This window comes from Neurospora crassa, linkage group III (assembly GCF_000182925.2).
Source record: "Neurospora crassa OR74A linkage group III, whole genome shotgun sequence".
NCBI lineage: Eukaryota > Fungi > Ascomycota > Sordariomycetes > Sordariales > Sordariaceae > Neurospora > Neurospora crassa.
This window is the reverse complement of record NC_026503.1, coordinates 623,222-646,575: the sequence shown is the minus strand read 5'-3', so window position 1 is coordinate 646,575 and position 23,354 is coordinate 623,222. Positions and strand designations below refer to the sequence as shown.

The 23,354-nt window shown below is 52.5% G+C and overlaps 4 protein-coding genes across 5 annotated transcripts; all 4 read left to right on the top strand.

Annotated features, from left to right (window-relative positions):
* The first annotated feature begins 1,961 nt into the window (after positions 1 to 1,961).
* NCU05723 lies at positions 1,962 to 7,199 on the top strand. Of its 2 annotated transcripts, XM_011395573.1 has the most exons (2): positions 1,962 to 6,496; positions 6,566 to 7,199. In XM_011395573.1, the coding sequence occupies exons 1-2, from the start codon at positions 2,940 to 2,942 to the stop codon at positions 6,609 to 6,611; spliced, it is 3,603 nt and encodes a 1,200-aa protein (XP_011393875.1). In that variant the 5' UTR covers positions 1,962 to 2,939; the 3' UTR covers positions 6,612 to 7,199. The 2 variants fall into 2 exon arrangements, with proteins under 2 accessions (XP_011393875.1, XP_011393876.1); XM_011395574.1 differs by having other exon boundaries at positions 1,962 to 7,199.
* Positions 7,200 to 7,732: 533 nt separating this feature from the next.
* Positions 7,733 to 9,767, top strand: NCU05722 (hypothetical protein; the record flags this gene model as incomplete). Its single annotated transcript, XM_957815.1, has 5 exons — positions 7,733 to 8,176; positions 8,465 to 8,783; positions 8,843 to 8,904; positions 8,968 to 9,180; positions 9,237 to 9,767. 5 exons carry the CDS (start codon positions 7,733 to 7,735, stop codon positions 9,765 to 9,767), a joined length of 1,569 nt encoding a protein of 522 aa, XP_962908.1.
* A 2,341-nt stretch (positions 9,768 to 12,108) lies between these two features.
* Positions 12,109 to 18,665, top strand: NCU05721 (arrestin domain-containing protein). Its single transcript, XM_957814.2, has 4 exons — positions 12,109 to 12,393; positions 12,454 to 13,164; positions 15,038 to 17,079; positions 17,141 to 18,665. Exons 3-4 carry the CDS (start codon positions 15,628 to 15,630, stop codon positions 18,071 to 18,073), a joined length of 2,385 nt encoding a protein of 794 aa, XP_962907.2. The 5' UTR covers positions 12,109 to 12,393; positions 12,454 to 13,164; positions 15,038 to 15,627; the 3' UTR covers positions 18,074 to 18,665.
* A 360-nt stretch (positions 18,666 to 19,025) lies between these two features.
* On the top strand, positions 19,026 to 21,420 carry NCU05720 (chitin synthase export chaperone). The gene is made up of 2 exons (XM_957813.3): positions 19,026 to 19,978; positions 20,050 to 21,420. The coding sequence occupies exons 1-2, from the start codon at positions 19,738 to 19,740 to the stop codon at positions 20,883 to 20,885; spliced, it is 1,077 nt and encodes a 358-aa protein (XP_962906.3). The 5' UTR covers positions 19,026 to 19,737; the 3' UTR covers positions 20,886 to 21,420.
* The last annotated feature ends 1,934 nt before the right edge of the window (positions 21,421 to 23,354 follow it).

The window sequence follows — 23,354 nt, the reverse complement described above, 5'->3', positions numbered from 1 at the left end:
GCGGACTTTGGCAAAGCTCTTTTTGGATTTGTGCCCTGGACCCTGTCTGCCTTCAAGCTGCTCAGTGATTTGGCAATTCCTCCCTCCCATCGTCTGTCTGTCTGTCTATTGCAGAGTGGCAAGCTACGGTCTGGAGGGTTGCGACCGTCTTTCTATCTTGACTGCTGTTGGCCCGTTCATTCGACCTGCTCCCAACATTTTCTCTCTCTGCGGCCTCCGGGCTTGTTGTCGCCAAACGGACAACCCCCACCCCCAACTCGCTCGCCATCCGATTCACCCCTTTGAACCAGGACACGAGATCAACAGAAGTCGCGTGTAGGTTTGGACACTGATAATGGTCTCTTGAGAGTGACATTTGTGGTATCTCTGAAGTGCAGTTGACAAGACCTGATGGTTGCATTGAGGGGTATATCCCCCCACTACACCTAGGTACCCTAGTCTCTAGCGCAGTGGAGCCTCTGTTAGCCTTTCCCCGGGCCGCCGCCTAGCTTCCTCTCGCTGTCCTGGACCGACTTTTTTCGGAAGGGTCGGTGCAATGGGCAATCATCCCATCACCGCGTATTCAAAACATGTCGATGCCGCATTGACGAGGCCGATTGATGAAGGCTTGTGGTCTGCCTGAGTCCGACAAGAACTACTGGTAACGAGCTGTACTCCCCACGGTGATCAACCTTGTGTATCTTATTGCGTAAGATGGCTCACAGAGAGTACAACGAGACCCGATTCCTGCTCGATTCCAGCCCATCAGGGCGACTATTGTACAGATGGATTGTATAAAAATTGCTGAAACCAAACAGAGTCCCGGCATGTGCGGAGCGGGTATCCCGGGGGGGGGGGGGGCTGACGGCCACCCGATTCAACGTCGTCACCGTGTCTCGCCGTGGCTTTCTCTTCATGCCCAATCCCAGCCATTCGACTTCTCGCACGGGACGAGCAGAGGAATGGATGAATATCATAAAGAAAATAGATTTTTAAGCTAAAGAAAAATTATGAAGAAAATGTAAAAAAATAATAAAATCGTGACGCGGTTGCGGGGAAAGTTGTGTTGAACCGAGACAAAAACAGAAACGGAGAAGCAAAAAAAAAAAAAAAAAAAAAAAAAAAGGCATCATCGGTTAGACTACATGACACATGCACTTTTCCGATTCGGGAGCGGAACGAAACGCTGGCTAAGCGGATTAGGCCGAGTCGTCGGATTTCGTTGTTTATTCCTTCTGCAACGAGGACAGCATTGTAAACTCGTAACAGAGTGTTATGCGTAACGCGAAGACTGTCGCTAGTAGAGGAAGAGCGGGACAATGGGGAGGGGAGGGCTGGAACATTGGATAGGCATCATGAATGAGACTGGGAAGAAAGTGAAACTATCATCATCACCTGGGTGAGATGAGCGCAAAGAGGGCGGCCACCGCAAGGTCACACACTGCACACGCATTCGCCATTTCCTCGTTCCTGCCCGTTCTGTCTCTCTCTCTCTCTCTCTCTCTCTCAGTCAGCTCGGCTGATCCCCCTCCTCACGGCATGCTGTCAGTCCCGTCCTCATCCTACTCTACTCTGACCCCCCCGGTCCGCTCTGCATGATGGCTTTGGTGGTGCCCCTCCGGCCATTCATGCCCGCCTCCTGCCCGCCTTCCGTGCTTCGGCCCACGCTGAAGATCTTCAGTCCCTGGTCCTGGGCTTCTTCCCATACAGAGAGACTCGTACACATCGAGTGACCTTGATACCGACCACCACTACTGTCTGCTACCTCCTGCCCACTGCCCACTAGGTACACTACTGCAGACGCAACTGCACCAACCTGCAACTGCACGAGCACTGCACCTTCCCTCGTACCTTAGTGTACTTTCAAGTCCAGATGCACACAAACTAGGTGGAAATCCAATCCGGTTCCTGCTTTGGGCCACTTGCAATTTCCACTTCTGCTGACTGTCCTGCTCCATTCCTTCCTCGGGTCAAAAAGAAGAACAAAAGATCTCCGGCAGCCCGCTCACCGGGCATCCATTTATGCCATCGATCACGCATCAGACGACGGCAGACGGCAAAAGTGAACAAGACAACAACGACAACAACAACATAACCGAACCTTACCACAGCCCCCCTTGGTTCCCGTCTACCTACCTACACTGCCCTGGGCTGCGGTCCAGCAACAGCCTAGAACCAGCAAGCACCCTATAACCACAGGCCCATCCAGGGAACACGTATCGGGGCCCGCTTCGTTGTTTCCACATCTCTTTCCCTCCCTCTTGCGTGCAGCACAAGTCTCGGGATTGGCAGGGAAGCCGCACTTTGGCTCTCCTCACCGAATAACAAGCTTAACGCACCTTGGGGCCGATTTTCAGGTCTCCATCCAGGTCCCCAGCGGCTAGACAGACTAGCTGCTTGCTAGGTACCTACACAGTCAAAAGAGGCGGCGAAACATAACAAGCGTGTGAATGCCCATTTGTGACTATACAAGTTCAGCTGAAGCCCGCGTTCGAGGTCTCTTCTTCCATCCTGAACTCCCGACCTGAATTACTTACTCCTTCTCAGTCAGTACCATCTTCGTAATAATACCTAATCACTACCTGCCTGCCTACATACACACATTCGTTCTTGTCACAAACAAACCACCCGTACCTGCCTTACTTAATACCCAAACCAACCAAGCACGCTTAATACATCCATCCATCCCCCCCACTCGCAGACATATACCTCCTTCCAATACCTGGCCAGACCTAGACCTGCCCAGTCACACATAACACACACACACACACTCTCTCTCTCTCTCGCTTTGAGCTCGAAAACCTGACAACCGGTACATATTTATTTACACCCGTCTGCACTTTGTTGTTGCACGCCCGAGCGAGCATTGGCCGTCATACAGAACACACAAAGGCAAACACAACACCGAGTCCTCATATCACAACATCACAGCCTCACCACCACACATCAACATAGACACGATGGGAGATCGATCTCCATACCCACAACGACCTAGGCCAGGCGGAGGACCGGGGCACATGAGGGGCTTCTCTGTCTCGGATGACAGACTCAGCAATGTCAGCAGCAGCACGGGAAGCACTATTAGCACCGCCAGCACCGCCAGCACTGCCAGCACCGCTACTCCCACCAACAGAACTTCGAGCTGGCCTCTCCAACTCACAAACAGACGGGGACCTCCTCAAAACGGTCAGCCAAAGTCTATCCTCCGAAGGGGCGGCCGCCCACCACCAACGCCGTCTCGTGCTCGACGAAACTCGGACTCATCGTTGGCCTCGTCCAACATCCCCGAAGTAGGAAGCGGTTCCGAGACGGGCGGCTCTGATGTCGGCAGCTCTGTTCTCTCGGGCGGCCCTACCATGATGAACCCCATGGCCATGAATGGCCAGCCCATGGCGACGAGCCTACAGCAGAAGCGCCTCTCCATGCCTTCCCGGATACCCTCTCCGGCCAGACTTTCCTCTCCGTCACGGATACCCTCTCCTCGATTGCCATCACCTGCTTCCCGCATACCCTCGCCCAGCCCTCATATGGCTCTTCAAAGAGTCCCTTCAAGGGGAGGAGCTCCCATGCCCTCTCAGATCCATCTGGCCCCTGGAATGCCCGGACGCCCTCCCCTTCCACACCACGCAACCACCGGTTCGATTGGCCTCCCGCGCAGGGTGCTCAGGGCCAAGATCCCTATAATCAACCTCCCCGAAGAACGTCGTGCCACCGTTAACCTACGCCCCTCCCGGGTGCCAACCCCTCCTCAGGGCCCTCACGATGGTCCCTACGGCCCTCCTCCTAGTAATGTGCGCACTATTCCTGCGCCACGCTATGTCCTTGACAACCGACCCCACGATTATCACGATCAGGATACCGAAACCGAGTCCGTTTCGGAATCCTCGATGCACTCCAACAGCACCAGCACTCTGGCTACTACGGTCGACTCGAGACTCTCTCTTTCGGACTGCGCCAGCGATGTAACACCAACCAGCATCTTCAGATCCTCCTCAAAGTCCAACAAGTCAGCACACTCTACCGTCCGGTTTACCCGTAGCACCACTGGGTCTGATTCGGATGACACCAGCGTTGCTAGCTCCAACCACCCACCTCGCAGTTCGCAGCTTCGCGTGCCGCAACCATCTCCCCGCCCCTCGTCGCGGACTGACATGGTCGTTGCCCGAACAAACAGTGAGCCTTTGCCATCTGTTAAGATCAGGGTGCATCACCGGAGTTCCAGCCAAGAAGAGCTGAGGCAACAACAGTTGATGGAGACAAACCTTAAGCGCAAGATCGCCAACCTCGAGATTGAGGTCAGGGAGCTGCGCAACGGACAAAGCGTGCTGCTGAGCAAAGAACACGAGCACAAGGAGTCCGAGCTGGAGCTTCTTCGCAAGATTGATGAGCTCGAGACCGAAGCGAGAGGCCTGCGTGAGAACCAGGAAAAGCTTCTGGATGAGAAGTATGCGAAGGCTTGGTACCAGAAAAACAAGGAGGAGAACCTTTTGGGTAAAATGAACCAGCTGGAGGAAGAGAACAGGAAGCTGCGCAATGGCCAACACAACCTCAAGTCGCAGCTCAGTGACAAGGAGGCCGAGGTGATTCACCTGCGTGACGATCAGCGCAAACTCCGGGAGGAGCTTCAGGAGAGCATGGCCGAGGTGGCGGAACTTCTTGAGGACCAGGCCGCCCTGGAGGATGATGTCGAGGCAATGCAGAACGAAAGAGACGACGCTTACCACGAAAAGGACGAGATTGTCGCCATGATGGAGGCAGAGAGACAAACGATGGACGAGCTTCAACACCACCTTAATATGCAAGGCCGCAGGATGGCGGAGCTGGAGCAACAACTGAACGCTACGCGTGCGGAAAAGGCTGAGATGCAAGCTGAGCTACAGGGCAAGCTTGACAACGAAACCAGAACCGCCGCCGAGTACAAAACTACCTGTGCAGCAACCAGCGCAATGCTCAGCGAAGTCCAGAAAGAAAGGGACGATCTCAAGGAGACTAGCAAAACCCTCAAGGCTACCGTCACCCGTCTGGAGGAAGATATCAAATCCCTGCAGGGAGATCGGTCCGAACATGAGGTTCGTCTCATGCAGCAAATCTCGACTATGAGGATCACGAACAATGCCCTCGAAGAGCAACGTGATTTGAGGGACAAGGAGATTGAAAAGTTGAACACCAGCCTCGATGAGTTGAGGATCACCAAAGAAGTGCTTCTTGGCGAGGTTGCCACTCTCACCGATGCGAAGCACCTTGGCGACCAGATGCGTCAAAAGCTGATTGATGATGCTGCGGAGGACAAGCAGAAGCTCGCTCTGGCGGCAGAGAAGGCAGAGATGGAGCTTAGACAGCGAATCGCCGAGCTGGAGAAGGAGAAGGCGGAACTGGAGGAGGCCAAGGCCGCAGTGGAAGCAGCTCGGGCTGACTTGGAGAGCAAGCTCACCACAGCCGAGGCTAGGTCCACCGCTCTCACCACGCGCATTGATGAGCTTGAGATGTCCAGTGCCGGTCAGAGTAACAAGGTCGGCACGTTGGAGGGTGAAATTGCCGTGCTCAAGGCTGAAGGTGTCAACCTCCGCATGCTGATCGAGGGTCTCGAATCCGACAAGGCTGGCCTGAAGAAGCAAATTGAGGATCTGGAGGCTGAGAGGTTGAATGGACGGGTACTACTCACCACCCTCAACACCGATCTGGCGGGAGCGCAGACTGCCAACGTGTCGATTGCCACTCAAAAGCTCAATGCCGAGCAAGAGTTGGCGAGAATGCGCGAGTCTCTTGAGGCCGCAAAGGGCAACATGATGACGCTTTCTGGGCTCAACGCCGCTCTCCAGGCCGAGGCAGACAAGGTTCCAGGTCTACAAAGCGCCAAGGCTGAGCTGGAATACCAAGTTGCCAACCTCAGCGTTTCCAAGGTCGAGCTGGAGTCCAAGGTCACTGAGCTGGAGGCCAAGGTTGCCGAGTTCGAGACTCGTGTCGCGACGCTACAAAGCGACGCAGACAAGGTCCCCGCCCTGGCTGGCGAGAGGGACGCAGTCCGTGAAGTGGTTTCTGAACTTCAGGACAAGGTGTCCAGGCTGGAAGCGAAGCTTAACAAGGCGCAGGCTGAGGCCGACCAACTCCCTTCCATCATGGCAAACAGGGAGGAGCTTGTGAAGCGGGTGAGGGAGCTCCAAGACAAGGTTATTCGACTTCAGGACGAACTCAACTCGGATCCCGACGTGACTACCGCGGAGCTCAGGGCCGAGTTGGATGCAAAGCACCATGAGATCGAGCGTCGGATGGAGGAGGCTGCTTACCTGAGAGACCAGAACAACCGTCTTGCGGCCCAGCTGGGCTCAGCTCGCGGCCAGCTCGAGGGTCTTCAAACGTCACTGGTCGTCGCTCACCACCATCGCAAATCCAGCCGCGACAGCAGGTCTCGGGCGTCGTCGCGTGATAGGTACGAGGAAAAGTCGAGCAGCAGCAGGAGCAGGAGGAAGAAGGACAAGGATATGGTCGTCGTGCGGAACTCCAGCGACAGAAGCGCCGTGTCAGTTTTACTTCATTACGCCGCCGGTATCTAAAGGAACCTTGAGCTGACAACGGCCAGGGAATACAGAGACAGGAAGAAACACAAGGAAAAGAGGAAGTCGCTCTGGCTTTGAGCGCTAGACGTTTTTCCGCCCCGCCACCGGCCAACCGGTATTTCCGCTCTTTCTTTTTTTCTTTTTTCCCCTTTCCTGCGATGTCCGACCATCACCTACAAACTGTGTCCATGACACATACTCACATTTCGCGATTTGTCATTTGCGCAATTTGCCAAATCAGCTTTCACTTGTTCATTTGTCTTCATGTACAACCACTTCAACATTCCTTTTGTATGAGCTCTCCTTGTATCTTATGGACAAGCTTCAGGAGTGGTTTTCACGTTGGATTAAAAAAGAGAAGAAAAGGGCAAGGCATCGTCATTTTTGGCATACACATACATTAGCATGGCATCTTGTGGCGCGAAGCGCAACTATAAGATAGAAAGTGAATGGGCGGCAAGCGCGAAGGAGGTCTTTTTTTCATGGCTTTTTATGACGGTTAACGATAGGATCATGACCAGGGCAACTTGTTTGGGCTACAGTTAGAAACGCGGTGGTCATGTGTACAAGACGAGATGATTGTAGGATACCCCGATATTGAAGGTAATGGAGGAGGATCAAACCGGAGGACATTGGATGATAATAATACAAGACTTTGGACTTGGGCCTGCTGTGACTTTCTGTGGTGGTGAACAATGCGAGCCTATGAACAGTGAGTTGATCAGCTTGAAATACGTGGCCTATTCTTTGTCAGTCCTCCCGCTTCCGGGATAATCTTGAATGGGCTCCGATCTTACACCTTTGGAGTTGACCGCCCAAAGCTCCCATTGACCTTGGACTACATGCTTTGTCCAAAGACTGCCAATGGTCTTTATGGAGGCCTTGAATCTAGCCTGGCTCTTCAAGCCACAATTTGATTTCAGTCGAATAGTATATTCCATGCAGTTGACGCCGGCTAAGAGTGAGAAGACACTTCTTGACATACTTACCCGGCGTAGAAGATTAGCATCACTGTACCTTGTCCAACTCACACAACAAGTCTCTGAGGTGCCAACCCAGTATCACAGACTACTTACCGTTCACAACAAAGTACCTACCGGGCCACCAAGATAACCCGCCTGTGCACACCTCCTCCTCCACTACCACAGCCTTTCTCTCTCCCCAGAGCTATCATCACCACCACCACCACCACCGACAAGATGGGATTCCGCGACGTCCAACGCGAACAAACCGACTACTTTGCCTTCCACCGCATGGGCCGAGCCTCGGCCTGGTCCCGCCAAAAACGCCGCGAGGCCATCCACAACCTCGAGTTCCCCCGTCGTCGACCCGCGCGCTGGCCGGGGTTTGGGCCCCCGCCCCCTCATCATCTTCATCCGGGGAGACATACCTTTCGGGAGCCGGAGCCGTATCGAAAGAGTCAGGAGGATGAAAAGAAGGAAGGGCCGTCGACGGGGGTGCAGAGACGGGCGCGCAGATTGGAACGACTACTGGCGCAGGAGGGGATGAGGTTCGAGAAGGTGTTGGGGTGGGGAGGGTTCGGGATGGCTTGTTTGTTTAGTATGTCTTCTGGAGAAAAGGTGGTGGTGAAGATTGAGTTGGAGGGAAGGGATACGATAGAGAAGGAGAGGAGGAATTATGAGGTATGTTTGCTTTTTTTTCTCTTTTTTTTTTTTTTTTTTTTTTTTTTTTTCTTTGGGGATTTCTTTTTTATAGTAAAGATGGGTTGCTCGGGGGAGTGTGAAGTTGTATAGAGAGGATCAGTGAGTGGGAAAGTGGATTGGAGCTGGATGAAGAAACCTAACTTGAAGAAGAAAAACGGAAGAAGAAGAAGATGAATAAGAGGGATTCGAGGAGGATGAAGAAAAGAGAAAACCAGGTTAGAGACTGTCAACCAAAAGAACTCCGTGCTAATTCTCTTTTCCCTACAGTTGATGCGCGACGCCCATCACGTCCTCCACATGTACAACCTCGCCGCCGAAGAAGCCATCGAAGAGAGCGACCTCGCAGCCGGCGGCCTCTTTCTCGAGTTCATGGAGCGTGGCACCTTGGAGAAATGGATCGTCAAGATGGCCAAAGAACGAAAAACGTTCAGCGACAGGGCACTATGGACCATCTTCGATTGCCTTGTTCGCGGCTTGGTCGCTTTGGCTTACCCCGGAACGAAGTGGAGGGCGGAAGAGTCAGCTAGGGATTTCAACGAGAGTCCGAGGGATACAATGGTTCACTTTGATATTGATCCTACTAATCGTGAGTGGATGGCCGTTGACCATTGAAGATGGATGGAAAAGACTTACTGACTGCAACAGTTCTGGTGGGAGGCTTTGGCACATTTGGACAACGTAACCATGCAATTGTGCCTATACACAAGGTAGGTGAATCGTTCAGACAAGATAAAGAGGTTACAACATCAACTAACAGTGGCTACAAACAGATTGGCGACTTGGGCTTAGGAGAAATCTTCAATTTCCGCGCACGACGAGAGACGGAAAGAGTATGGTATGCCCGCCAGTCTGGCAAGGCTTATCTCTACACACCTGAACAGTTTACCGAAGAATGGGATTGGCACATCGCCGCACCGGCCTCCGACGGGGCACCGACGGCGGGCAACTATCGAGAAAGCATGAACCTTTGGCAGATGGGTTGGGTATGTAATCTTGACTAGACGCTTGTCGCTCAAAAGCTAACTGGGGCCGTTCTCAGACCATGTATGCCTTGATCACCTTGTGTTGGCCCAATGAGAAAAAGGAACCGTTTGTGTACGCCAGCAGGGTGTTCGACCGACCGGTGAAAGATGCTACCTACGGGGGCGATCTGTTGTACTCTGGGCGGTACGATGACACGGACCGAGATCTGAGAAGAGTGGTTGCGCAGTGCTTGTACCACTCTCCGTTATCGCGGCCCACGCTCAGGGAGCTCGAGGTGCACATAAGGGACAAGCTGAGGACCAGATTAAACAACTCGGAGGAGGAAGCGAGAGCGTGGGCCAAGAGGTTCTACGGAGAGCCAGAAAGGCGGCGGCCGGCACCGCCTCCAGCTCCTGCCCGTGAGCGTTGGAATATGGGGGCTCATCATCCAAACCGGTTCGGCGGGGCAGCGAGGGCTCGGTTCGGACAGGTGTTTTCGAATGAGAGTATCTTGGACTTGGAGAGAGTACGAAGACGGAGGGCAGATGAGGATCACCGGCCCGTGATTCGACGACAACCACAGCCTCGCAGATTCTGGAGGGACTAATCGCGTGTTCTGGGGGAAGCATGTCTGTTCAGTTCTCGTTAGCCGTAGTCATTAAAGTTAGGGCGACGTTCGTTCAAGCGAGTAAAATGCATGGTAACTGAAAGCCAAGATGGGTTCCGAGTCCCTTGGCTCTGTCAGGCCCAAGGCTGTGATGTGAAACGCGGCAGTGCTGATTCGACGACGGGGATGATCAGCCCACGAGCACCAGGCAAACTAAGCGAGCTAAGGCGGCGGTCGATCATGCTACGGTACCGTGACGACGACAAGCCGAAGAAACCGCAAAGTGTCGCGGGATTGATGGCAATGGCGAAGGTGTATTGTATGGAAGGGCGATCTCGGAGGGTTGTCCGTTCCATGGACTTCTTGCTCTACACGTGTACTGCATGGTAAACATGGCTGTCGGGCCGTCAAGGTGTCCCAGAATATACAGCCACTAGCAAAGCCTCGGCGATCCCTTCATTTGTTTCATTCAAGTTAGGTACTCGGTGACTTCAAGGCTAAGGCACCTCGCCCGCTGGGCGTGTATGAACGGGCACTTTGTGTCATGGGTCGTCAAGAATGACATTAGTCAAGGTGACAGGCATGGCGCGTAACGAAGTGTCTGTCTGCAGTTCCCTTTCGAGTCGCGCGTTGCATTCGCTTCGGGGCCTCGGGATTGGATGTTTGTGAATCGGCCGGCACGGGGGGGGGAAATCTCAAAGTGAAGAAGAAAACCCGAAAAAAAAAAAAAAAAAAAAAAAAGACGAAGAAGCGACAACGAAGCGAAGAAGGTGGTGCCCAGCGAGACTGTAGTGTATCTTCCACATTCCCTTGGTACCCAATAGGTCAGCAGCTAGAGGAAAGCGTGGAACTGGTGCCCGGGCCTGCCCTGATTCACACTTGTGTGTACCCGCTATAATGACGTAGGGAATGGGGGCTGTGGAGGCGCTCCCTGTGCCTTCCTTAGTGTACAAAGTACCCCTGGGGGCATTGTCAATGCTTGTGCAGCTTGGCGCCGGTCGGTCTGTTAGTGGACGGGAATTTCCTTTCTCGCATCTTTGTTTTTTGCATTGTTTGACACTCCTGGACAAGCAAACGAAGTTATTTGACGTGGAATCGATACTAAAGGGCAATTCTGTACCGTTTATTCCCCCCGTATGTGCAGAGTGAGTCATGTCCCTGGCAGACGGATGTCAAGGCAAAAACGACACAGGCCGAAAGTGCCAGGACAGCCGTTCATGCATCGCCGAGACGGGCGAGGGGACCTGGCGTAGAGGTAGCAGGTAGGTAGGTACTGCTTTACGCAGTAGTATGTATCTGGATGTGGAGATACCGAGATATCTCGGTCTCAAACTACATACATATTAGTGTAGGTAGATACATACCCACTTGGTGCTATCCAAAAGCGTCAATCTATCTAGGTACACAACAACCTGACAGTTTCAGATTTGTCTTTGAAATCAAATATGTCTCTCACCCACAATGATCAACAGACTTCAAAAGATTTCAAGGAGTGCCGTGCCGTGTTGTAATGCACCGTCGCTTAAGCTAAGTACCGCGGCTGCACAAGCACCAACGGGAGGGAAAAGGGAAGCAAGTATGTATGTATAGGTATACCGATGTGCTGTAGATGGTGATGTAGTGTATTGTAAAGGAGGGGAGGATCAAAGCATGCTTGAAAGGTTCGTTGGATTTAAGTCTGGCCGTTGGTGTCTCGGTGCCATCCTCAACTTTTTTCCCCTTGTTCGATCCAATGCGTGCCTCTTCCGTTTCTGGACTGATTCACAAGTCGTGGCATGTGTGTGAATGTGTGTGTACATGGACACTATTGCCAGTCTAAGGTACGCGGGCGGCCAAATCGGCATCGGTTGGCTAAGTAGGTCGTCTGTCTATTAACAGCCTGGGCGCAATAACGACAGAATATCGATTCCATCATGATCCTCCGTCTTCATCTTGCCCGTCCGGGACCCTCGGGAGTCTCTGTCAGAAAGTGCTGAGCGATAACGGAACACGATCGATGAGTGTCATGCTGGGGAAAAAAAGGGCATTTCTCGCACCTCATCACAAAGTTCGGGCGGACCTGTGCCCTGGTATCCACCGAGTGCGACCCTATCGGTGCCAAGAATGCCCAGTTCCTCCACCTTTTCTGTTAGCGGCAGTGGGGAAAAAGGGCAGCACAGGCAGGGATGGTAGGGATTCGGGCGTTGAGAATACATCATACTTGCATTGGTGGAGATCATGGCGTCCCCCATGGCTGTCTTTGCATCTCGTCCAAGACAACCTTGATCTCCGACCAGACCGTCTCCAGACTCTTGAGACCCCAAGACGGTCCAATGGAGATCCAGGACCAGCTGGGAACGATGATGAGTCCTGTCCCGGGCGCGAAAATCAGGGTGTTTCTTCCCTCGCCTTGCCTCCCCAGTTGCAAAAATAATGCTGGGTCTTGCTCTCCATTGACTTGGTGTTTTGCTTTTTCATAGCGTCGATTGGTAATATCATGCTACCACGGTCCCTCAATTCTCCATCCCCTTTCACCGTCCCGACAGCCTCTTGTTTCAAGTTCCTGGCTCCAACTCTTTTTTTTTCCACGCCGCATCGAGGTCCCCAGTCTTGTAGTGTACACTACCAACGCCCTCCCTGCGCCCTGGTCCGTCATATCTATCTATCTTTGACCCAACGACACCACGAGTCTAACCTTGGCCAGCAGAGACCGAGGATATACATACATACATATCCTACTGCAGAGGGTTACCCAAGTACCGCCCGCGCGCAACATCCCGTCATCCTGGCACCCTCGTAGCGTGACCATCCGACCTTCAACTCAACAACTCCCGGGCCTGAGACACTTTTGCCGGATTCACCAGTCAGACTGATTGATTTTGTTGCTTAACCTTTTCCACGTCTTATCAACGAGCACACGACTCTCTCGACTATTACCACCCAATCTCGAGCCATTACCATAGTATCCTCATCACCGCCACCTCGGCTTACGGCGCGACACTGCCACACGCACAAAGACCAACAACGGCACACTGAGTGAACGCCCGGTCCTCCCTTCGGCCGTTCCGGCACCGCGGCTTCCTTCTTTCTTGGGTCAAGCGGTTTGCTATCATAACCAACACTTGCTGAGCCGCCCGGACAAGGAACGGACTATTTTTTTTTTTTTTACGACAAAGACCCAGACCAACGCAACGACCAACCCTGGGCCTTGTCGTACTGATATTGCACATCTTGCAAAACACACCGGCAACAGCAACAACACAGAGCAGCGAGCGTTGTGCAGGTCGGGATTACGATTCCGCAAATTACTGTACCACCCAAACAGCTCACCACTACCCGATATCACGGACGGTTGATTGCGCCCAGCAGCCATAGAAGCGCGGAGATAGCGGGCGTGCTCATGATCAGAGAGGTACAGGTACGTGTCATGATTTTGTCTTTATATGAGACTCTACTTTATCACATACACGCGCGCCCATGGCAACCTGCATCCCCCAGTGTTTTAGTTTTACCGCGGTGCCTCTTTTTTTTTTTTTTTTTTTTTTTTTTTTTTTTTTTTTTTTTTTAATTCGCATTCGGCCAGCATCGGAGTTATGCGCATTCCTTTCTTCTCAACACCTGAAAAATTGATAGAGAAACGGGGAAGAGGACACAAGTTGCGGTTTGTGGCACCTTCCCTCCCCCCACCGCACAGCCATTATTTCCCCAGCTGGGCTCTTTCCATCTCAACGTACCCCAAGTATGGGGCAGTTTGAGTCTAGATCCAGAAAGAACCTCATGCACAATCCCATCCACATCCACGCATAGCAGGATGGAACTGAAGTGCATGGTGACCCAAACGGGAGATCCGGACACTAGTACGAATCAGCCAACGATGGACGGAGGTTACTTTAAGTTAGTTGTAATGGGCGGACGGGAGTTAGTTCAACGCCCAGTCGACTTCCCTCCCATCCATCATCTCACTGTCATCATCCCAACCTCAACTGCTCCCTTTCCCCTTTCACCAGCAGCTCCCCACATGTTGATGACATGGACCATTACGGTACCTCATCCGATCTTAGCCACTCGCTGGCGGCATCTCTATGCACAGGTGCAGCTGTTAAGACCAATCAGTCTGACGGCCATCTGCCATTCTTCGTTGGTTTACACAAAGTTTCGCTCAGCCAGCCTTACCTTGTCACTCCTGACTGGAGTCAAGCTGAGATGAGCGTGCGTTGTGCATGGCGAACGCAGCGCCAGTGCGCTGAATGGCGCAAATTGACGTTTGAGAGTGCCGTGTGTGAGATGGTTCAAATCCCCCCCGTCACCGCGGTCCAGGTTCATGTCATAGTTCCCTAGTCACGGTCTCCCTGCGAATGTTTATCATGGTTCAGCGTGGGGATAATGTGAGGATGACCGAGCTGTGTATCCGTATCGTCACAACGCGATATGCCTGCTTACTCGTCTTGGTGGAGAGCGGAGAGGGAGGAGGGAGAGAGGGGTCCTTTTCTCAGAATGGTCGCTCTTTCCGTCTTCATCAACCTGCTGCTCAATACGGATCATGCCTGTCCAACCTGTCCAACATGGCACCACGTCCCCAACCTTGAAAGAGAGATCAGCTCCCCGTCCCCGTCCCCGTCCCAGGTCCCGCCCTCTTCCAGATCCCATCACTCCACATGGGTTTCATGGAGGACGCTGGTTCAAGGCTCCGAGTCCCGTCTCATTCGTCCCGTCACTCCCGCCTTCCCGTAATACACTACTACCACCAACGGTTGTTATTACGACTTGGTAGCAGGGGCACTTCCACTTCCACTTCCACCTCCACCACCGTGACCATCACGCACTTCACCACCACCAACCTCACCTCACTTCCCGGACCGGCAGGCATTGCTGGTTCTGGCACAACCGCATTGTATCCCGTTGCTGGCCAAACCCTCCTCCCCCAGTTCCACTTCTACTTCCCCTCTCCCTCTTTCTCCTCCTACATTCTCCCGTCAAGTCCACAAACTCCCCTCCCCCCTTGTCACGATTTCTTCCCGTCTCTTCGGCCCCTCTGCTGCCGGAATACACACTGCACAGCGTTTTTCCACTTCACTCTTTGATATCACCTCGGTCTTCTGCCGTTCTTTTCATCCTTCTCTCATGTCACCCTCCTGCCACCTTTCTCTGCATCCGCTTCGTGGCGGACCCATCAAACTGTGTTGCTGCTGGTGGTAGCATCACAGTCACCTCTCCGCCCTCGTCTACTCTCACCTTTCAGACCACGCCTAGCCAGGATCAGTCTCTAATCTAGCCCACAATGTATTCAACAGGCCCCCAGCAACGTATTCGACAGCGACGTCAGCCGTACTCGTCATCTTCTCGTGGATCCATCTACTACACCCCTACCACAGGTCGCAACGGGCGCAACGCTTCAGCATCCCCAACAATCCCTTCTTTTCCCAGTCCCTTGATAGGGCCTCGTCAACGCCGCCCACACTCAATTCACATTGTAGCATATCCCCCCGGTTTTATTCCGCACGAGCTACGACCTGACCCCCTTGCCGAAAAGGTCCGGAAGCGAAAGGAGCACAAGGACAGGAAAGCGAGGAAAAAGGCGGAGAAGAAGCACAACAAGCGTCGAAAAATCGAGGAGAAAGCTCGACGGAGAAGATCCGAGCAGCTTCCACCCGTTCGTTTACTACCCCCGGCCGGGGAGGCGGTCCACAAAGTCATAGACAAGGTCTTGTCTGTCTTCTCCATCAAGGCAAGGAAATCACCAAAATCATCCACGCTGGCGTCCCAAACCACCGATACCGCCCCCAGGACGAGGAGATCGAGGGCGTCGAGTTTGATCGGGCACCTTCGCAGATCCAAATACGAGCCAACAGTACGTCCGGAGCCCACAGTCGACCAGTCCGCCATGACTGCCGTCGCTCCTACACCCGCATCTCCCATGGTGCTGCTACCCAACAACCGGAATAGCGTCATGTCTGCTTGCACTTGCAAGTCGGCAAGTTCATCAATCACCGAAGTCCAGAAGCCTGTTGCATCCGGAAGCGGTGTAACATGTTCGATAGTGTTGGCGGAGCCCAATGTCTTCTTGACTGGGTTCGACCATAATGACCGTGCCCGGGAAGAAAGTCACGGCGCATCCGCTTTACTCCGCGGAAAACTCCAGCTGAACGTGTCAAAGAACGTTAAGCTCAAGTCTGTGACATTAAAGCTCGTAGGTAAAGCGAGGACAGAATGGCCAGAAGGAATTCCACCCAACAAGACAGAAACATATGAGGAGCAGGTCCTGCGAACACAGTCGTTGGTCTTCTTCCAGGCAATTCATGGCGGGCAGTGGGAGACGGAATATGGAAACCAGTGCACATACTCGCTCAAGGGAAGTGGGTGCAGCCACAACCCTCGGAGCTCTCTGTCCTCCAACTTCTCCAACGGCTCCTTCTCCCACCTTACCGGCAAGAGCCGGCACTCAACCAGCCTGACTGCCAAGGAGCTCAAGAGGCTCTCGCTTAATTCTGTCAACTCTCGGAGTTTTGGTAAAGGCGACTCTCCCTTTGCAAACCAGATCTATGCAAAGGGGTACAAGGTGTTCCAGCCTGGCACATACGAGTACACGTTTGAGCTGCCCATTGACCATCACCAGTTGGAGACCACCAAGCTGCAGTACGGATCTGTCAAGTGGGAGTTGGAAGCAATGGTAGAGCGTGCGGGTGCCTTCAAGCCCAATCTTCACGGCACCAAGGAGGTGTCCATCGTTCGTTTGCCGGATTCCATGTCGCTTGAAATGTCAGAACCCATTTCTATTAGCAGGCAATGGGAAGATCAGCTGCACTACGACATCATGATCTCTGGCAAGAGCTTTCCCCTTGGCGCCAAGATCCCCATTGCCTTCAAGCTCACCCCGCTGGCCAAGGTTCAAGTACACAAGCTTAAGGTGTTTGTGACGGAGAACATTGAGTATTGGACCAACGACAGGCACGTAACCCGCAAGGATGCTGGGAGAAAGATCTTGTTGCTCGAAAAATCTGCTGGGAAACCTCTTGACAAGCAGTATGAATCCAGCGACTTCCGCATACTGAGCGGTGGTGAACTAAGCCCTGAGCAACGAGAAGAGGCCAGGCGGTCCGCGGCAGCGCGAAGGATGGTGCAAGCAGCCAGGACAAACGCGCCACTGCCACCGTTGCCGAACCAGACTGAGAACTTGCTGGGTGATCTGGATCTTGGCTTGGAGACCTTCTGGGGCAGTACCGAGCTTGAGATGAATGTACAAATCCCCACATGCGCCATGATGAACCGGGATAAGAACCTCCGGCTTCACCCAGACTGCAGTTGGAAGAATGTCAATGTGTTTCACTGGATCAAGGTATGTGCCATTTCCCCGGAAAGAAGCCCGCGGAATGTCATTCACTAACACTCCACAACAGATTGTCATGAGGATATCTCGACTGGATCCTGAAGACCCCTTGGGCAAGCGTAGACGCCATTTCGAAATCAGCATTGACAGCCCGTTTACTGTACTGAACTGTCGCGCGACGCAGGCAAATACCGCACTTCCTCAATACGGTTCAGATGGATCCATGCCCTTCGAGCGTCAACAGACATCCTGTGGTTGTCCTGATGCCGATGTCGTGGACAGGAGTGCATCCAGCCCGCTTGGACAGTTGCAGCTCGTGGAGCAAGATGTCCTGAGCCCTAGTGGCAGTCGACTGGGCCTCAACAGGCTCAGCGCATCGGTCTTACCTTCAATCCCTCAAGCCGCTCATGTCCATGATTCACGGGAGTCTGGTGGCTTGCCTGTGAACCGAGCCCGGGGCCACACGCTACCGAGCCCTCTCGAACGGCAACGGCCCATGCACCTTATCCGCTGCCCATCATACAACCCACCGGCATTTGATGCTGACGAGCCCCCGCCGCCGCTTCAAGCCGATTTGATGACGCCGCCGCCCCAATACGACGCCATCATTGGTACGCCTAGTGTTGACGGCCTGGCAGACTATTTTGCCAGGCTTGCAGACTATGAGGACACCGGGCGACCACAGATGGGTGACCGAAGCGGCAGCCAGGAGAGTGTTGCCACAGTGAGAGGCATCCCTAGGCCGACCAGCGGAAACGAAGGCTTCTTTGACTCCAATGAAGTGGTAACTGGCTCTGATTTGCCAGCCAACAAAGACTACGAGGATGACTCGTCAGGAAGCGCGGACGAAGAAGAGGGACCGGTAAGGCCGCATCGTCGTGGCCGAGTCAATGTTGCCAACCCAAGGACACCAGGCGGCAGGCTCATTCCGAGTCGGAGCTTGGAGATTGATCGCCCTGTGATGCGACTCGACATGGGCTCTCTGAATAGTAGGAGGAGATGACTATGATGATGACTTTTAATGACTCGATGTGTGTGTACGGGCACAGAAGTTGGTGTATAACAAGACGGTTGAGCATTTTGCATTGGCTGGGCTGGGTCATTGATAGACGGTGTTTACTTAACCCACTGAAGCATTGTCTGTCTGGAAACACGCATAGAGACCAAGAATGAGGACGGAAGGGAATGGTGGCAATGTCAACGATGGCATGATAACGCATTAAAGACCAGGGCATGAGGCGGCTACGGTGGTTTGATATATCCATTTACGAATGGCGTTTGGGAAGGGATGGTGAAGTGTACAAGAGCAAAGGGAAATCAACTTGATAGCATGGACACGATAATGTTCTTCTTTGTCTGTTCTTCATAAAATGTTACTAAACTGTGTGGGCTTTGCAAAGAAAGTGGTGTACTGGGCTGTGCAGGATGGACGAGATATGTGGTTGACATTTGTATGGCGAGAGCTGACTGAGGGAGGAGGAGCAGAGCACAGGGTATCATGGTTGTAAGTTGTTGGTTGGTTGGCCGTAATTACCTACTTGGTAAAAGAAAAGGAGAGTGTAGAAAGAGTACTCTTGATGTATCTTAAATGGTGATCAGTTCGTCGCCAGTTCCAAGAGTGAGTGAGGCAGTGAATATTCACAAGACGTCAAGGTGAAGATCGTGGAATGGCGTGGAGGTTGGAAAAGGGAGTTTTATATTGAAGATCTTGAAGATCACAAGCCAAATGGACGGAGAAGCGGATGCTTGGCGGGGCGCCCATACTGCTACTTCACTCCACTGGGTCAAGTGATAGTTGCCGATTTGCCAGCTGGATATCCTGGCTCTCTTGGCATCCAAATGACGGGCAGCCAGATGGGGCGGCACCTGGTCATTATTCCCTGACTGTGCCCCGATTCTCCCTTTTCTGCCCGTGGGTCGCCCATCCATCTTGGGACAGCCAGCGCCCCCCCCTCCTCCCCCAGCTGCGCTTCCCAAGGCAGTCAGTCAGTCCCACACAGCGTCCACACTGCACTGGCCCTCAGTTCATCTTTCAGCTTTCCCGTTTCTTACAGTCGCAACGCAACCAAACAACACGGGGGACACGGCGGGGAAGCCTGTTTTCGTTACGCATTTCTCGGGTGGCTGGTCGTCCAACTTCTCTCGTTGTTGTTGTCGTCGTCGTCAAGTCAAATCAACCACCGAAACACATTCGTTGAAACATCTTCATCAACACTTTCGTTTTCGCCAATCAATAGGTATTCTATCGCGTATCCGAATTACACAGCGCGCTTGTCCGACCTTCGCTCAACGGCAACCTCTCGTCTCTTTCCCGCCCATTCCAGACTCGGGACTATTTTACAGTAGCACAGACTCCACTAGGCGCCCGTCTCACTTGAACAAACCGAGACAAGAATACAAAAAGAGACACAATCTTCTCCCTAATCTCACGCACCTTGATTATTATTATTTTTTTTCCCTCCCGCGACGACAGTTCGAGTTGTCGAACCTGCCGAGGCCGTGAATTGACACCGAGCCGACAAATCCCCCTGTCCTCTCTCTCGGCCCCGCCCCGTTGCGTCGCTTTTTCCTTTTTTTTTATCCCCCGGACCCGACGACACCCACGAAGCCCTCGCCGAACGACGCTTAGCTTGACCCGGCCCTCGACGGCCTCATATATCGCCAACCATGGGCAAATTCGGAGATTTCAGCAGCATATGTCGCATGGCGCCTATTCCTCTATGCGCGTCAGTTGGCCCGATAACATCGATTGCCACCGGCGTCGGCATTGAGCCGGACTGCTATGCGCGCAACATTGAGGTGGCCAACACCATCATCTTCCAGGGCGCGGCAAGCGTGATGCACATTGTTGCTCTAGTCATGACGGTGGTCATGTTGTTGCATGTGAGGGGGAAGTTCACTGCTGTCGGTACGTCTTCTTCAATTTCTCGATTTGGCATGGAGGGAATGCGTGTTAACGAGAATAAATGTGTCCAACAGGCCGCAAAGAAATCACCACCTTCTTCTACCTTTACATGATCCTCACCTTCCTCTCCCTCTGTATCGATGCCGGCGTCATCCCCCCGCACTCGGGCTCTTACCCCTACTTCGTCGCCGTGCAAGCTGGTCTCGCCTCCGCCCTGGTCACCTGCCTAGTGATTAACGGCTTCGTCGGCTTCCAGCTCTATGAGGACGGCACTCCTCTCTCGTTATGGATGCTCCGCCTCTGCTCCTTCGTCGCTTTCGTCATCTCCTTCCTCGTCGGTCTCGCCACGTTCAAATCCTGGGCCGGCTTGGGTCCCACCAACACCGTCGGCATATTTGTCGTGCTCTACTTTCTCAACGCCCTCCAGCTCCTACTCTACGTAGTGATGCAGATCATCCTCGTTACCCGCACTCTCCAGGACCGTTGGCCTCTGGGTGACATTGCCTTCGGCCTCTTCTTCTTCATTGCCGGCCAAGTCATCCTTTACGCGTTCAGCTCGCCCATCTGCGAGGGCATCTCGCACTACCTGGACGGTCTCTTCTTCGCCACGACGTGCAACTTGCTGGCCGTGATGATGGTGTACAAGTACTGGGACTCGATCACCAAGGAGGACTTGGAGTTTTCGGTGGGCACGAGGATGAACAACTGGGAGGTCAAGGAGTTGCTGCCACAGGGTCCGGAGGAGGACAGGAGGGCGACGGTCTATGCGGATCCGATTTACGAAGGCCATTATGCTTCCGGGCCCGGAACGGGAAGTGGTGCGAGCGCCAGCGGTTATGAGGGAGGACATCACAGACGGGAGAGTCATGGGTATACGCCTAGTCCCAACAGGCAGTCCTTGAGGTATTAGAACGCCTAAGACGGCCTGGGACATGTTGAGGGAAAAAAACAAAAAAGAAAAAAAAGTGTAGAGAAGGAGATGGATGTTATGGACAGGGAAAGGGATGGATTGTGGATGTGTCTTCAGACGGTTGATTGATACCATGTGCTCACGGCACTCTTGTCATGTTGCTTGCTTGTTTTGGTTGGGCGGGCGCAAAAATGCATAACGCAGCTATCTTTGATGATTTTCGGTACGGGGGTTTTTCTGGTGGGAAAGCAGCAAGCGAAGCATTCCCAACAGACAGCGTGTTGGTAATTCATCAATTTTTTTTCTCCTTTTTTTCATCTTTTTTTCTCTTCCTTTTGGTCGGCGTTAATGGCATTTCATCACGGGAGAACGGACGGAGAAACGGGGGTACGTACGTTTGTCATGGGGCATGTCGTCGTCCAACAACAACGACGACGACGAGAACACTTAACTACCTAACCTGATAGGATATTTCTCTTATAATAATACTCTTACAAGAAGAAGACATTAATAGCATTATACCACTTTACATTTGAGTATTCCGCGCATCTTTCAGCTGCTGGGTTATCTGGCTTGAGAATTTAGTTGTAGGTTGATGTTGAAATAGCACCTTCGCAACCAGTGTAATCAAACACATAGACCGAGATGCCTTGCGCAGATTTACTGACTACTACAGTAATCACGGTCAGCATTATACATATATAAGAAGTAGTAGGAATGGCGTTTGGAGGATTTCCTTACTTGGTGGGTTAGGGGGGGCGGCTGGATGGTGATGAACGGAAGATGCAAGCCAAGCTGACATTTAGCTGCAGCCACTATAAGCCTCGAGTGCGACAAATCGAGAAGGCTTGTATGTGTTAAGAATGTGTAGTACAGGAGCCCGGACGGAGTTCCATTCAGGGTCTTGGCATTGGCGTTTTCAAAGGGCGATAGGACGGATCTTGTATCGCGGCCTTTATCTGTTTACAGACAGGCTTCAGTTGCTTTATCATCTGTTTGCGCTGAATGGCTTCTTTTGACCACAGTCAAGAAGTTGAGCGTTGGTTTTCCAGGTTGTATCTGATATACGCAGTAGACTGGGGATCTGCAACTTCATTGTCTAGTGTAGTGTAGTGTAGTGTACTACGATTAGCAATTTCCGTGGTCTAAGTAGTGTAGCCTTGAGGTCTGTCCACCAAAGTCTTTTCGTAAGTAGATGATCCTCGGACGATGCCATCAATGACCTGCTTTCACAAGTGGAATGTGAAATGCAAGGACAGTTCGTTTTGAATCCCTCAGTCCCTCCCACTATGAGATGATTCCCCAGGATGTATGTACCTGATGCTCATGAAATCCGAGCCTCACAGGGGGTGGTGGTGGCCTGTACTTACCTTACCTTATGTGATACACACTGTTTCTCTAGTGTAGTACCTAGCCGGGTGGCGTGAGAGGCCATGTTCCCTAGGTAGCCCTAGGCAAGCTCGGCAAGGTAATGTACCATTGAGAGTTGTATAATTATACCCGACCTTGTTATGTACTACAGGCCACCCGACCGACCCTTTTCACGCTGGGTAGAGGTAGTATGAAAGTATGTATGCCAGCAGCCCCTTTTTTTACTTGTTAGATTAGACAGCAGCTGGGTGTCAATGTGAAAAGGTGCCAATGTGAATGAGGTGTGTATGTGTGTGTATCTTTGTGGGGATAATGCACACAGTTCTTCGCTCTCATGCTAGAAGCAGATCCCAGCTTTCATCTGACGCCACGCGAATCTCTGCTATTCTCTGAAGATATTAAGCAAAGAAAAAAAGACAACGCCGTCAGCCTGGATGTTGATCGTATCTTCACCTGGGACGGCCTCGTCACATTAATGATTTGTATGTTCACATGCAGTCAGCTCATGATTCCTTTTTTTATTTTGTATTCCACGTTTGGAAGGGCTGACCTGGGGATGGGAGAGGAGGCAATACTAGGTAATTTGCACATTTACGACTTTTTGCGACATTTGCGAACTATAATACAACGGGTCCCGGTCGCTCCTTATTTCCCCCCCTCCCGATTTGCTTTCCTACTCGACGCGGCCATACGACTATGTGAAACTAACCTGCGGACACGGAGTTTCCAGCTTGCCGAGGCTTCGTTTTTGTTTTTTGTCTTGTTTTTGGAAGGAGCTTTGTTGTTCATTGATGAGTTTGCGTTGGAAATAGTACCCGAGCACCACTCATCTAAAGCAGCACACTATTGATCCGTTTCACTTCACGTTTTATTATCATGTCACTTTTGGCAGCAGCAGCAGGAGCAGCAGCAGGAGCAGCATTGTCGGTGGGGATGGATAGGTACAATACAAGTGAACTGAATGAAGGCTAGGGGATCAATACGTCACGGAAATCATTTTAGTTCATGCTCACCACTCGTTTGCGGTGGGACCCTGGTCCTTATTCGCCCGATGATATATCTACTATGTACATCCAATTGCTGGGTCCAGTCTCTCTT

Excerpts from the sequence above, each read along its gene's own strand:
- NCU05723 (XM_011395573.1), top strand. The coding sequence starts at position 2,940 with ATGGGAGATCGATCTCCATACCCACAACGACCTAGGCCAGGCGGAGGA. Across the intron at positions 6,497-6,565 it reads TCCAGCGACAGAAGCGCCGT|AGACAGGAAGAAACACAAGG; the intron begins GTCAGTTTTACT and ends CAGGGAATACAG.
- NCU05721 (XM_957814.2), top strand. The coding sequence starts at position 15,628 with ATGACTGCCGTCGCTCCTACACCCGCATCTCCCATGGTGCTGCTACCC. Across the intron at positions 17,080-17,140 it reads ATGTGTTTCACTGGATCAAG|ATTGTCATGAGGATATCTCG; the intron begins GTATGTGCCATT and ends ACTCCACAACAG.
- NCU05720 (XM_957813.3), top strand. The coding sequence starts at position 19,738 with ATGGGCAAATTCGGAGATTTCAGCAGCATATGTCGCATGGCGCCTATT. Across the intron at positions 19,979-20,049 it reads GGGGAAGTTCACTGCTGTCG|GCCGCAAAGAAATCACCACC; the intron begins GTACGTCTTCTT and ends TGTGTCCAACAG.